The following is a 14,959-nucleotide window of genomic DNA, read 5'->3' as shown; positions in this document are numbered from 1 at the left end:
GAGGGTTTGATATCCCAGAGCGGATGTTTTACAGTGTGAAGAAGGAGTGGGAGTCGGCCTCCAGAGACAACATGGGAGACGTCAGAGAGCTGATCCCAGAATTCTTCTACCTGCCTGATTTCCTGCTCAACTGTAATCACATCCAACTGGGTCAGGCTCAATATAATCTTCTATGTTTCCAAATGAGTCACTGAAAGTGTGAATTTTCATTTCCTTGTACATGTGTCATCTAAGGATTAGGGGGTAGCAGTCTGTATTTTTCTCACTGTTGAATATCGTGAAAAGACCAAAACTGACAACACACTGGTCTGTTTATCAGTATCTGTGTTTTTAACCATTTCTGGACAACAGTGGAGATGTGTGGTTTGGTCTTTCCATGGAATTTAATTACAAAAAAAACCCCAAAAAACATACACCATCACCAGCCTTATCCTCTAAAGGTATTGTGTGTGTGCTAGTAGAGCACAGGAATGACACACAAACAACACCAGGGAGCCACTCATCAAAATGTTGCTTCATAGTGGCACCAGTGGCAGAAAACTCCACAAGGTATCTTTAAACTCCTTCAAATGATGACACACAGTGATGTGACCAAGCATGTTGTATGTACTGTATATCCATATCTCTCTAGGCTGTATGGAGGATGGTACCACTCTGGGAGATGTGGAACTGCCTCCTTGGGCCAAAGGTGACCCCCAGGAGTTCATTAGAATCCATCGAGAGGTCAGTGACCCACCTGATCTCACCAGGCCTGTCTGTTACAGTTGGCCGGTCTGGTTTATTACATACAGAAACGTTTCCCATAAGACCTAATAATATCAGTACTAGCTGATGTACTATCTGTACACCAAAGATGCACTGTTTTCTTATCTAAAACAACTATCCACTGTAAGAGTAGAACTATAGCAGTGTTGTTGCAGCTCATCCGTTTGTCTTCACTCTTTCTACCACAGTGTAGGAGACTGATCTTATTCATTATATTCTCTAAAGTCCATCTTGTTTCCCTGAGTTTGGGTCCGTTAAATTCTTTTAGTACTGACTGTTGTCATATACAAAGACCAGTTATTTTTCTTATCAAGAAATGCATCCGCTGTGTAGACAACAGACAATGAAAGACAACAGGCCCATTTAACACTGTCCAGGGCAGGCACAGGACTCTCTCTTTTTTTCATAATGCCATTCTTCCTGCCAGCTGGTTAATGACTGAATGTTCTTGCGCTTTTCTCAGCTCCTTCTTCTGTTACCCTCTGTGGGGTAATTGTATAGCCCTGCTCTGTTTCTCTCTGTTGGTTGGATTTTTACAGTGTGACCCTCCCTTTTCCAATCCTGGGGCACCAATGATGGTTATCACTCTGTAATCTACTGAACTACTCATATTGCCTACCATTCTCATAAAATTAGTGACTTTGGAAGATTGTTTTTTTTTTTTTCTTTTTTCTTCAATAGACAAATTAACTCAGGACAATATAGCTTTATGATTTTTTTTTCTTCAGTTTTCTGTTATTCCAGGGTGGCTTTATTACAATAGTGTACAAGTATACGGTTGGTCCTTATGCCTACTTTTCCTTATTAACTCTTAAAAACCAATCTCAGGCTAATTCTACCCAAATCATTCTTTAATTTTAACATGAAGATGTGCTTACAACACAGCTGTGCAGCTTCCTGCTGTTCTTGAATTCTAAATTAACTTTTGGAAGAAATCATTCCATACCTGAATAATTTGATTGGTTGTGTATTCTCAGAAGTTTCTTGTTTCTAAACTCTCATATACAGTAAACAGTTTGACTGATGGTTTTGGTCCCACTGTAATAACAAGAAGAAACTACACACTACCTTCTTTTAAGACTGCACAATGCATGTACTGTATAGTAGTTTTGCAATATTACTTGGCCAGGTGGTCTTACTTTGTGCAACAATCTCCTGCACTGTATAGGCCTTGGAAAGTGACTATGTGAGTTCCCACCTCCACCTGTGGATTGATCTCATTTTCGGGTATCGGCAACAAGGTCCAGCTGCTGTAGAAAGTGTCAACACGTTCCATCCTTACTTCTATGCCAAGAGAGGCCGACAGGTTATTAAGGACCCCCTCGTAAGAAGCACAGTCTTGGGCTATGTCAGCAACTTTGGCCAGGTTCCCAAACAGGTAAAGAGAGATGCAGGAAAGTTTCTGTACATTGGTGTGTTTAAAAAAAAATCTTTGTGAGTCATCTGTGTCTTTCCAATAGCTTTTCACCAAACCGCATCCACCTCGCAGTGGCTCTAAGAAAGAAGGATCATCACCACCCCAACCAACTCCATTTTTCTTCAAGCTGGATAAACTGAAGTCCTCTGCGCAGCCATTCAGAGGTAGATCTTATCAGTAACAGATGAGCTACAGTATCTTAATCTTAAAGAACTTGTTCAAAATGTGCTCTTTCTGTTTTCTTGTCAAAAGTTAGATGAGACAGTTACTGCCACATTCATGTCTGTGCCTGTATAAGAAGCTATAGCATGGGATCAGTTAGCTTAGCTTAGTACAAAGACATAGCTAGTAAGTTTTTACACTCCGATTTGTGCGCACACACACACACACACACACAAAAAATATAATTAATCTTTTTTAAACCTTTGGAGAAAACCAGGATAGCTGGCCATTTCCAGTGTTTATGCTATGCTAAGTATAAAATAAAAGCTGCATATTATAGCCTTATAAACAGACGAATATTTCTAAATGACTGAATCAACAAAGCTGTTTTCTGCTGAGTAAACTCAATCAATTATAGCCATTGTTTCATCTTTATTTTATTTCACACTGATTGATGTCAATTATTATATACAAGATATGCCAATGTCTCAAGGGAATGATTGAAATGGAGCAAGACCATCTATAGATTAATTTACACTATGGAACAGAAGCTATCTGTTAGAGCTACAATATGGAAATGACTCTTCCACTGAGCCCTACTTAATAATCTGAATATCCCTATAGGCCCACTGAGAGAGAGGAGATGAATCTGTGAATGCTCTGGGAGAGATTCCTGCATATTACATTTCATATTAAATCTTAGAGTGTCTGATCTGATCAATAAGCAGATAGAGATGAATAGGAGGTGGAACGCTAAGACTGAGGCAGACACAACGTCTTTCTGGGGATTTCAAAGGCAGAACTGGCGATAGGATATAATGATTTCTGCCTGTTCCTGCATGAATAGGTCAATTATAGGCACAATTACAGCCTCTCTCACTGCCACATACACACATGCACATACAACTTATACTGTCCAGGATGCAGGTGTCCCCTTAGGACAAAGCCTCAGCTTGTTGTAACCTGGGAATAGCTGTTTTAATTGGCCAGTTTTCTGTGGTCAATTTAATGAAATTCTTTACAAGTTTACTGAGCTACCGGACTCTTTAATGTGATGTTTTTGAAAAGCCATTACATTTATTTGGTCAGCCAGGTTTATTTAGGTACACTCAAAAGCAGAATGAGGTCACTTTTTCTCCTTTTTTTTTTTATACCATCTGTTTTTATTGGTTCATATGGTGTAAATTTTCTCTAACTTTTTGCTCATGGAGCCACACTCATGAAAAGCACTGTACACCCCTCTACAGAGCTGCCGAGAGGCCTGGTGGGTCAGATACTCTGTCTGGAGAAAGAGGTTGTGGTCCTGGAAAGAAACCGGCTCCTCTTGTCTCCTGTGTCGACCTGTTTCTTCAGCTGGGGCTTCCCTGACAACAGCTGTGCTTTCGGAAACTACGCCACAGATAAGGTATGTATTTGGAGATCTCAGCAGATCAGCTATGCCTTCAATGTTATACAACCTTCTAACTCCACCCAGTAACATAAATCACACTGAAATGAAACAACTGAAGTTTCCCGTGCAGGACATAATTCATGACCAAGTATTAAATATGCTAAACTGCTAAAACATTTTCATAAACACTCTCGCACAAATAATCACAGTGGCACAATTGGTCTGCTTGCATCTGTATATCTCTAGATTTTTGCTGTGTGTGAGAGTTTGTGTGACTGGGGTGAGACGTTGTGTGCTGCCTGTCCCAACCCGACGACCATCATCACTGCAGGGACCAGCACTGTGGTGTGTGTGTGGGATGTAGCAGTCAGCAAGGACAAACTCATTCACATGAAGCTCAAACAGGTTGGTCGGTCTGTTTATCAGTACACACACATATATTCACATTGAGAATAACACTGACTTGAATTTTTGTCTTAGCCCTTATATGGTCACACAGATTCTGTCACATGCCTGGCTGTGTCTGAGGTCCACAGTGTGATAGTAAGTGGCTCCCGGGATCTCACCTGTATCCTGTGGGACATGGAGGAGAGAAGCTACATCACACAATTAACAGGACACACAAGCAGCATCTCTGCGCTGGCCATCAATGAGCTCACTGTATGTCCCCCTTCTTGATCATCTCAGTAATTCTCTTCCTGCCCTTCTCTCAGAATCTCTTTCTTCAATTCTTTGTAATATTTTCACTGTCATGTTGTTCCCTGTGATTCAGTTCACACCATGAGGAAGGGAGGATTCTCACTGTTGACAGCATGCATATCCTCCTCGTGTGTGTTTTGCTTTGTTGTGCCTCTTTGTGCATCTGTGGCATATGAGCTTCAACACCACATTACTCTGTTCAAGGGTGAGATTGCATCATGTGCAGGGCCTCAACTCTACCTGTGGACCATGAAGGGGCAGCTGCTGGCCTGCACTGATACTTCCTGTGGGCCTCAGGGAGACATCATGTGTGTGAGCTTCACACAGCGACAGGAGTGGGACTCCAGGAATGTCATTGTCACTGGCTGTGCAGATGGCATCACACGGGTGAGGGTTTTTTTTTTGAGTGAGTGTAATAAGTGATATTTACTGTGGAAGAATGTTTGTATATAAAGTACAGTATTCAACTCTGGTAGTCATTACTTTGGTATTAGCCTCGCAATTAGCAGCCTGGATGTCCATCACGCATTAATAATAGCATACAGGTTTTGTGCGTGTGTGACTGTTTTTGCTCAGGATTAATATAACCATATGCTGCCTCTGTGCAATCAAAGCTGCAAACTCTAAATTGGGCTCCTCTTGGGAGTAGGTGCCCATGTCACATGCACAACACACAAAAAATGGTATTATTACTTTATTATTTCTTTGAGTTGTTGGGGGGTGTATGTGTGCTGGTGTGTATGTGAGTGTGTTTTGTTATTATGTTGAATTATGTCTGATTTTGCTACTTGTTATGTGTCTCTCATACAGATATGGAAGACGGAGTACACCAGAACACAATTACCTGGCCCTCCAGAAGAGCCTGTGTCCCCAGGGCAAGACCAAACAGAGAGAGACGGTAATGTTACTGGCAGTAGGATGGGATGTGTATGTAGGTATTGTATTTATAATAACACAGATGATGGGAATGGCTGACTTTAGCACAACTGTGAGACTGACTAATATGCAGCTGCACAAAGAGTTTCGTGCTCCAAAAGACACCCATTGCTATCTAATTAGATAAAGTGTGAGATGATTATTTTTAACCACTCATCTCAGAGCTAGACAGCATGGTTTCCAGATGAGAGCCGGTAATGCTTACCCCATCTCTCACTAGCATTAGGGCTAGCAGGAATTATGTTGTTATAAAGTTATTAAACATAGAGGCAGTAAACACTGATGAGTAATTCTGCTGACGTGTGTGTGCGTGTATAATTTAGAAAGCAATAATACCCAGATCCAATTTGGCATACGTTGGTTACAGCCTCGCGTCACCTCATAGGAGTATTATGCTTGGCAAATTACATCGAGACAAGCCTTTACGTAACAGTGAAACATTTATATTCTAGGGATTTTTCTCCCTTTAACAACCCGCTGACCGCAGATAAACTGCAGATGTGTTAATGCACATTTAAATTTTTTTTCTGAGGACCACAGGGTCAGGGTTACAGACAGGCCGGGCACCTGCCCTGTGATTCAGTAATAAATGAAGGTTGATCTATCCACAGTGAAAAGTTCATGCCGGGTAAAAGCTTGGGAGAGACAGTTGGTGTTATGTCAAGAGCTGAACAGGAGTCGGGCTGTGTCACAACGCCGCTACAAGAATGATCCGGCTATCACAGCTCTGGCCATGTCCAGGTACAGTAAGCATGCAACCACTCACATCAAAGAGAGGTGAGATTTAGTCTCATCTCTACTCAGTCATTTCAAACCATATTTAACTTTAGAGGGGACAAACAATTTTGCTATAGTTTAATTGATGAGTGTTTTGATACTAATCCTGTAGTGTGGACTAACTCAGAGCTAACTTGGAGTAATTCTTACCAACTTTGACTCATATATACTTCATTGTATCTTGTGTGTGTTATGCATCTACATTATTTTTCTTGTGTAGGAACCATGCTACCCTGTTGACAGGTGATGCCTGGGGCAGAGGTTTTACCTGGACGTGTGAGTGAGGGGTGACACCACAGTCATGCCCCCAGCCACCATTTGAACACAACCTTTATCAAAGAACTGCATACAAAATCCATCAGTGTGTCAGGTCTGACACCAGCAAGAAGTGCTGATTTCAGCTGTCCTGTGTGTGCATTCAGGGAGAGTAGTGATGAATATTTGGTGCACTTACATATCAGACAATGTAGAATGTTTTACCTTCTGCATAAGTATTTAATAATGTATTTGTCTGTGTACATACTGAGTGTAAACAAATTTGAATAAAACTATTCAGAGCAGATTTTCTAAAGCTCCTGTGGTGTCTCTGTGCTTTTGAATATTAGTGAAATTAGTTTTTTTTTTTTCCATTTCCTCATGAAGGATCGTGCCTAAAATGCTGTAGAACTGATGGGTGAATTTGGACGAGAGAAATAAAGAAATAAGCAAATAAATAAATGCATCTTAAATAGTGCTATAGAGCTCTCACACACACATGTAAAAACAGCGGTCTGCACTCATGTCGGCCTGTCATGCTCTGAGGGTTGTAGTGTTGTGTTTTGGTAAATGTTTGTGGTTTGAATAATTCAGGATGTTTAGTTAGTTGTGAATAGTTTACTGGCCTTCCTTTGTTCTTCTTCATGTGTTTTCAATTTGCTTTGTAATGTGGCATTCATGAGTATTTGACAGATTTTTTAACTTTTTTTTTTTTTAAGCTTGTACAATTGTCCTCCCCAAGTTTATTGTGTCATGTCGAGCGTATGTGTTGTTGTTGTTGATGTGAAATGTGTTTCCGGTCTTGCTGATGTATCGTTTCTGCTTGTCACAGCTTTTTGTCGGTACGTTTATGGTTAACCAAGGACAGATTTGCCTGTTTAGCCACATTAGATTATTCAATCCTTGTAATCACTGCAGGGCCTCGACCACACTCTCCTGGGTAAATCTGACCCATCTGAAGAAAGATGGTATGAAACTTAACCCTTTGTAAACACTGATCTTAATCTTTCAGTGTAAAAGTACAAGACTGGCAGTTTAATAAATACGTTAACCATTTTAAATGATTTTAGATTGTGGAGGTTTGTTCTCTTTCTGTCTCTCACTTGCTTTCTCATGCACATGCACCATTGTTCTCTGTTATGAAGGAAGAGGTCTCTCTCTTTAACCTTTGTGTGAGTGGCTAATTGTGCTAAGTGGAGTGGCTTAATAGAGTGGAAAATAGTCCTCATAATTTTCCCAGAGAGCAAGCAATGACCTTCTCTAAAGACAACAGCCATCTCCATTCTCTCTACACCACTGGTTTTATGATACGAAATGTCAAACCACTGGGTTCATCAGAATAATTAAATCAAATAAATTATTGCACCTAGGCAGAACCATCTTGTAGCCTAACCCAATTATAATGCACTGTAAAACTAATTATTAACCATGATTACAATTAGTCTAATTTGAATAAATGTAGTCATTAATGGGTTCATCCTAGTCAGTGAGTCTGAGCTGTGGGGAACGATGGCCTCTCTCTCTCTCTCTCTCTCTCTCTCTCTCCCTCTCTCCATCTCTCCCACTCGCAGAGAGAATGGTGTGGATGTGAATCACCATCTCTCTCCATGCACTTCTGTCCTCATCCCATTTTTCACACACTGACCTTCACAAAATGGCCTACACCCTTCCTACACCCTTCACCTTTCCTGGGTACTTGAGCATAATGTCTGTTGCTTCCAGGATTGATATTTACTCGTTATGTTTGTGCCATGTTGAAAGGACTTTGAGATCAAAAGCAGGAGTGCTGCGTGCTGTGTATATTACACTACAGCTGTTTTTAATATTGTGGAGGGTTTTTTTTCTGTCTTTGTCTGCTTTTTGCTTGTTATCTCGGTCAAATTATGGGCAAATCTGACAAAGTGCAATCCATATAGAGATAATTTATAACAGTATTTTTATGATCAGAGACTATCCTCCTCGAATGTCAGACTCAGGCATATATTTATTAATTTGGTGTATTAGTACTGTAATTATAAATGCGTTTAAAAAACTGAGTTAACAGCACCTTCTGACACTCCAGTAAGAAAGCCTGGACAAGTCTCTTTCCACAGATCCTCCTGAGTTTATACTAAATAGTTAACAGTAAGAGCATTCTTAGAAACATCTGGCTAACAGGCCAGCGATGCCAACCAAAAAAACAACAGAATTATAAGATGCAAAACTGCTGTGCTGGAATGGAACTGTGCCAAGGAAACACAAAACCCTCATTTACTAACAGTTGTCATGTACTTACAGCCAAAAAAACAAATGCTAAATACCATACTGATAGTTCATAAATATAGTCCTTGTGATGCCACTGCTCAGTTTAGAAAGCTGAGTCTCTGCCCTCACCAGGAGGTACCAGGCTGCTGTGTTTACAGCTGTTTTTCCTGGAAGAGGATCTGAGCATAGACAGTGTCTGGGCTGGAGGGTGTGGGGTTGGAGCTGGTGGATGCTGTGGGCTCCGGTCTCGGTCTGACCAGCTCCAGTTCTGCGTATGTCAAACTATCCTCCTGTGATCCTTGAGGCTGGAGGAGGGAGGAATAGGGAGAGAGGAAGTTGAAGGAATTTAGATTAGGGATAAGGGAAAAGATGCATGCATCTTTTCTGTACTAAAGCTTTTTCAGCGAACGATAATAGGACATGGTAAACATCATCTTAGTTCTTCTCAGCTGCAGAAAGTATTTGTTTATATGGATAGCAGGACCTCTTGGAACACTGAATGCATTTGGAAAACATTTGGTAGAATAGGAGTTCTGTCCAACAGACTCAGATCCTTCAAACTGCACTAATTAAATCAGTATGTTTGTGCAAAAGAAATGCTCACATCTCTGGAGAGCCATTTCATTACCTAATCACAAGAACAGCATTAGTAAAAATACTGATGATCCTTAGTTTGAGTAGTTTTCTTTGGTTATATACTTGTTTGACACATTTATTATAGATATAAAACCAGTGAACCCCTCTAAATAAATAGTTTGAGAAGCAATAATGCTAAATAGAATTATCAAACTCATAACTGAATGAATAGATGACAATAAACTCCTGTAGACAATCATGCAGTTATTAGATAAATCCCCTCTTGCATGTATCTCAATAACAACTCTGTGCATGAGAAAAATTATTTTCCAGATCTTGATGACTATATTTTTAACAGATATATTGACTGCATATCTTATAAATAGCAGGATATATCAGAATAACTGAGCTTGTATGGGTGATTGACCCATGGGTGACTTACAGCAGCAGATCTCAACTGAGTCTTTAACCTTCTGGGCTTCCTAGGTCTCTTTGCACTGACAGGCACTGAAAAACAGAGACACCCTTAACTGGCACAAAGCAACAACCAGAAGGAATAAATGCACAAATACATCTGTGTAGTTGATGTCAAAATCATCCTTCACAGCTACATTATATTTAAACAAGTCCAGGTGTAGTCAAGTACAAAAATAAGAGTTTAGTTCCATGCCATGCCATTTTCAGAGTCGGTGTTGTTTTACTGGAGAAAATGCACTCAGCAGGATTTTACCCAAATAAATATAAAGTTTCATTCTCAGTCTTTTTGTCATTATTTCCATGGAAATTATATAATGTTAGCAGTACTATAACATTTTCAGTTTTTATATTTGCTGGATACCTTAATTTACTGTTGTTTTCTTTACCCATTAATTCCTTTTCGTACTGTCACAGGGAGCTGGAGCCTCTCTCAGCCCCTTGAGACTGTTATGCCTTGAGAGTATTTGGAATTTGAGAAGATGATCAAACTCCACACAGAAAGACAAGGGCTGCTCTTAACTTATTACCTGTGATGAGGAGCTTCCACATAAAAGGGTTGGGGATCACTAACCTGATGGTTTATTTTTGAAGAATTCAAATTTTGTCAGAATACCTTTGGCTTGTATGTGCGGTGGTGGTTCTTCTGGTAGTTTCGGTGGTGTTACTGTTACTCTTCTGTCAGTTTTTTGTCTTGTATCTTTCCTTTGTGCCTTTGGTGAGCAACTGGACAAACTGTTGGAGCTAGTCACCGTCTCTCCTGAGCTGTATGGAGCAGAGGAGATTGTTTTCACTAGGCTGTAAGTAACAGTTTTTTTAATGATAAATTAATCATTTGGATCTGGGCTTTGGCAAACCGGTATTCATTAGCTAATTATTTTGTTAAAAGTTTTTAAATTCCAGGGTGACATTGCCAAATACCCCTTTTCCCCCCTGACCAGCTGTTCACAAAATAAAAGATATTCAGGTGACAGTAATATAAATACAAGAAAAATATAAAATTCTTTTATTTGAGGAACTTGAAACGGCAAATGTTTGGCATTTTTTGTTTCATTGCTATTTTCAGTCAAGAACATACTGTACCTGCTTTCTGGACACTTCACCAAAAGGTAACTGACTGTGGAAAGAGAAAGATTAAAAACAGTATGTTGACTTAATAGCAAGGTCATCCAAAGTCACTGAATAGGAAACATAAAGTTATAAATGTCAGGTTATTGTTGGAAAACAAATTAAAGTTTTACCTTTGAGCCTGTGTCTTCTATGAAAGTACTGGCAAGTGAGAACCAGAGTGAATAGGAAAATGGACAACAGGCCCAGTGAACAGATGACCACAGCGCACAGATACATGTCTACAAAATAGAGACAAACCTCAGAAAAATGTATCAGAACAGCGAAATGATGAAAACTGTATATGGTAAAGTGAAAGAGAATAGGGCCAGAGATGAAAACAGTACCTGCAAATAAATGCCACAGTCCTTCACTGCTAGCATCATCAAGAGTAAAGTGCACTGGAAAAACAAAATAGCAAAATAACACATTGAGGATAGAAAACTGTGCCCAGGAAAAAAGAAAAAAAAAAAAAAGCAAGTTGCTGTTGTCTGATGGCACTAGTCCAGGACAGCAGACAGTTCCAGCGGTCTCCAGAAATATCAAAACCAGTGTCTTGAAGGGAGAGTCTGCAACAGCCACACAAATTGTGTTTTTTGGACAGTGTTTGGGGGTTTCCCCATTGTGCCGCATCTACACTTTTTTTTTTGGTCATTTCTCTGTGCACTTACCAGTGAGAAAAGAGTACGAGTATCAAAGTCGCTGTCAGTATATGCAAATAAATGATGAGTTGTGTCAGGGAGATTTAGCAAGGAGAATGAACAGGAAGTATGTACATAAATTACTTTGTCTCTGTCTTGGCTGATTAGTCAGAATATCAAGTTAAATAATGTCAGGGAACAATGCAATGACTTTTGGGTTGTGAGCAAAAAGTATAAACCATAACCATGACTGAATCAGATGTAACAGTAATCAGCTTTACAGATAGGAGAAGATACATGTTAGGTAGCATTACACGATACTGCTGCAATTGTTTAATTACAGTAAATGTTGTTCACACATCAGCTTTTTCTAAATTATGTATTGTGACCAAGAAACAAGACTTAACCAAGTTTGATTATAGACATAACTGGCAGGGTTTACAACAATGCAATGCAATATTAAAACACTGCAATACAGCGTTTTTCTAAATATTAAATGTACAATTTTGTTGACTCATAAAGGTGTTAATTCAATGCTACACTAATTATAGATGGCCAGTTTGTGATGTTTTATTAGACAGCAAATTAAATTGCATTTTCTTCACCTGCTGTTCACTACAAAAGACAGAGTAATATCAGTGTAGTAAAAAAGATTGTAAAGTTCGGCTCAGCTCCTTCTGGTACAATGTCCATATTACTGCTGATGCTGCCCCTGTTCACCTGTCAATGTCATGCTCAATTTTACCCTCACTCATGAACAAGACCACAAGATATTTAAACTCTTTCACTTGGGGCAGCAACTCCCTCCCAACCCAGAGGGAACAGTCCACCATTTTCCAGCAGAGCACCATGGCCTCAGATTTGGAGGTGCTAGCTCTCCCATCCTCCCGAAGTACCTCCCACAAAATCCCATGAGGGACCCTCTCCTAGGCCTTCTCTGAGTCCACAAAGCACATGTAGACTGGATGGGTAAACTCCCAAGATCCCTCCAGTAACCTTCCAAGAATAAAGAGTTGGTCCACTGTTCCAAGACCAGGACAAAATCTGCATTGTGCCTCCTGAATCAGAGGTTTGACAGTCGGTCGGGGTCTCCTTTCCAGCACCCTGGCATATGCTTTCCCAGGGAGGCTGAGTAGTGTGATACCCCTATAATTAAAAATGGGAACCACCACACCAGTCTGCAAGTTCTCAGGCACTGTGCCCATCCTCTATGCGACACTGAAGAGGTATATCAACCAAGACAGCCTGTGTCCAGAGCCTTCAGCCGTTCAGGGCAAATCTCATTCACTCCTGGTTCCTTGACACCAAATTAAATACTATTGCACAGGTTTTCATAAAGAACCAAAAACCATCAAGTATTTTTTAGACTGAGATCTGCAAACTGAATCCTGCAGACTGAGGGGTTCCCCCAAATTATACAGTAGTTACATTACACCTTAGTTTTATCTTTATTTACCCTCATAACGTCAGTTCTTGTGTTTCTGGTTCTGTGGTCATGCATTTCAGAGATGCCTGAGGTGTGTGGTTTCCTTAGCGGGTTAGTGCCCTGAATGTAGGGCAGGGCGTTGTCCGACTGCTCCGTCTGACTCAAACCTCTATGCTGTTTTGGCATAAACGTAATGAAAAGTAAACTGTGCAGCTGGCTCAGGTGAAACCTCACCTAGTGCTTGATATAGCATCATCTTAAATTTATATCGAACCACTATTCATTGCATCCCACAGTGATGACTCTAATGAAATCAGATTTAAGATTGTATTGTATAAAGATATATTTATTGCTGCACATGATTTAAAGTAGTTCTTAACCAGATTTGTTCAGGTTGTTTATTGATGGTTTCTACAGGAACCATGGTACAGACTAAATAACTTCCACTGAAACTGAATTCTCCATTAAACCTTCTCCTGAGGCTCGTATAAAAGTAAACCCAGAATGCTGACATCATGTATGTTAGACTTTTTGAACGTAGCCAACTCAGCGACACTCTTTACTCCTCACACTCATACACAGAGAGTGATGTTGAGTGTGGTTTAACTGTGTGAGCTCACTGTTTTGAGATGGAAATGCCAGAGGATTGGGGGTCACGCTAAAACACGCTCAGGCACTACTAACAGAGGATAGCGCAGCTAGAGTTAGAAAATAAATTTCTACATTTCTATTTGCCCGTTGCCCTTTAATAATTAAAAATAGTCACTCTTTATTTATTTGGTTAGTTCCATTGACAGATAACATGGACAGCATACCTCAGCTAAATGTGTGCAGCTGTAAGGGAATTCCTTGGAAAGGAGTTTCCCATGGGAAACATTTTCAAAGTAAATCTTCTTTGTAGTTGATCCAATCTTGTCAGTGACCAGGGTTGCACAAAAACATTTAATTTTTAGGTAGAAATGTTCTAGATTAAAAGCCAGTGGTGTATGACATGATAAGAGAATTTTTCTTACTCACCAAGTGAATTAAGTAAAAGTTATATCACTGACAAAAGGTAAAGGCTCCTGATGGCTGCTTCGGGTTTGGCTTGCCCTCCACCAGGGAACAATGCTGTAGAGCTTTAACATTGCTCAAAGACTCCTGCAGGGAGGATGCTTGCTGAGAAAGGATCTCTCACCCCTGTCCACTTTGCTAATGAGTTTAATTTTAAAAAGAAATATAGCCAAAATACCAAATATAGCCAAAATGGGGCCCTGGATTTGTCCACAGATAATGTGATAAATACACCGTTAGTTACCTGTCAGCTGTGTGGTGCTGGTACCATTGGATGAGGCTTTCCATGTGTTTCTGTGTTTGTGGATCTCCTGAACTCTGCAGCTGTAGAAACCCTGGTCCATCCCTGTAACATTGAGAACCCGTAATCGGTAGTCCTTCCCCTCCGTTTCCTCATACAGGCGAAACTTTGGCTGGGGGAAACGACGGGTGTAATTCCCATACAGCTTCATTTTTTTCATACCAATCTTCCCAATAAGGACCTGAGAGGGCCCATATGGAGGTGAAATGGGGGATGGAGGGGGAGGAGGAGGTGTGAGAGTGGGAGCAGCAAGGGGAGAGAAGAACCAGCGAAGAATGAGGACACTGCTGCTTCTCTTCCTCTGAGAAACCAGGCAGGACAGTGTCAGGTTGTCTTTTTCTGCTACCGTGATAACAGGCCCAGGGGTCACTGTCACATTCAGGGCGTCACATACCTCTGAAAAAGACACAGACAGTACAGGTGACAATAAAATGACATGGTAAAATCAAACCACACTTTTAAATACCTTTTTTCCCCAAACATAAGAACATTCACAGAGTGACTCCTGCTCCCTGCTATTTGAATTAATTAACTAGAGTTAGTTATGTTCCTCACTTGGGAAAAGACTAAGTTTATTTTTTCATGTTAATTAAATATAATTATACCATTTAGACAAAGTAAGTTTTACACACACCCACAGTGGCCACTTGGATTTGTTAGAGCTCGCACACTCACTGGTTCTACTTATGTCATTCCATCACTGGGTGGGTTTTCAGTTTGTAATAGCTTGAAAGAG

At 40.3% G+C, this 14,959-nt stretch overlaps 2 protein-coding genes across 2 annotated transcripts in view; one reads left to right on the top strand and one right to left on the bottom strand.

Moving 5' to 3' along the window:
- wdfy4 (WDFY family member 4) overlaps positions 1-7,466 on the top strand; it is a 45,759-nt gene extending 38,293 nt beyond the window's left edge. Inside the window, exons 56-66 of the mRNA XM_020601869.1 lie at positions 1-150; positions 632-723; positions 1,934-2,143; positions 2,226-2,346; positions 3,592-3,749; positions 3,981-4,139; positions 4,215-4,394; positions 4,638-4,820; positions 5,244-5,331; positions 5,981-6,110; positions 6,367-7,466. Of these exons, the coding sequence (XP_020457525.1) occupies positions 1-150; positions 632-723; positions 1,934-2,143; positions 2,226-2,346; positions 3,592-3,749; positions 3,981-4,139; positions 4,215-4,394; positions 4,638-4,820; positions 5,244-5,331; positions 5,981-6,110; positions 6,367-6,430 (1,535 nt within the window). The 3' untranslated portion in view covers positions 6,431-7,466. The remainder of the gene's footprint in view (positions 151-631; positions 724-1,933; positions 2,144-2,225; positions 2,347-3,591; positions 3,750-3,980; positions 4,140-4,214; positions 4,395-4,637; positions 4,821-5,243; positions 5,332-5,980; positions 6,111-6,366) is intronic.
- Positions 7,467-8,450: 984 nt separating this feature from the next.
- vstm4a (V-set and transmembrane domain containing 4a) overlaps positions 8,451-14,959 on the bottom strand; it is a 7,428-nt gene continuing 919 nt past the window's right edge. Inside the window, exons 2-8 of the mRNA XM_020601845.1 lie at positions 14,167-14,619; positions 11,150-11,203; positions 10,937-11,044; positions 10,779-10,812; positions 10,312-10,460; positions 9,664-9,728; positions 8,451-8,950 (exon numbers count right to left, since the gene is read on the bottom strand). Coding sequence (XP_020457501.1) covers positions 8,798-8,950; positions 9,664-9,728; positions 10,312-10,460; positions 10,779-10,812; positions 10,937-11,044; positions 11,150-11,203; positions 14,167-14,619 — 1,016 coding nt within the window. The 3' untranslated portion in view covers positions 8,451-8,797. The remainder of the gene's footprint in view (positions 8,951-9,663; positions 9,729-10,311; positions 10,461-10,778; positions 10,813-10,936; positions 11,045-11,149; positions 11,204-14,166; positions 14,620-14,959) is intronic.

Source organism: Monopterus albus, unplaced genomic scaffold, assembly GCF_001952655.1.
Source record: "Monopterus albus unplaced genomic scaffold, M_albus_1.0 scaffold52.1, whole genome shotgun sequence".
NCBI classification, from domain to species: domain Eukaryota; kingdom Metazoa; phylum Chordata; class Actinopteri; order Synbranchiformes; family Synbranchidae; genus Monopterus; species Monopterus albus.
The sequence above is the reverse complement of the archived record's forward strand: the minus strand, read 5'-3'. Positions and strand labels throughout refer to the sequence as shown.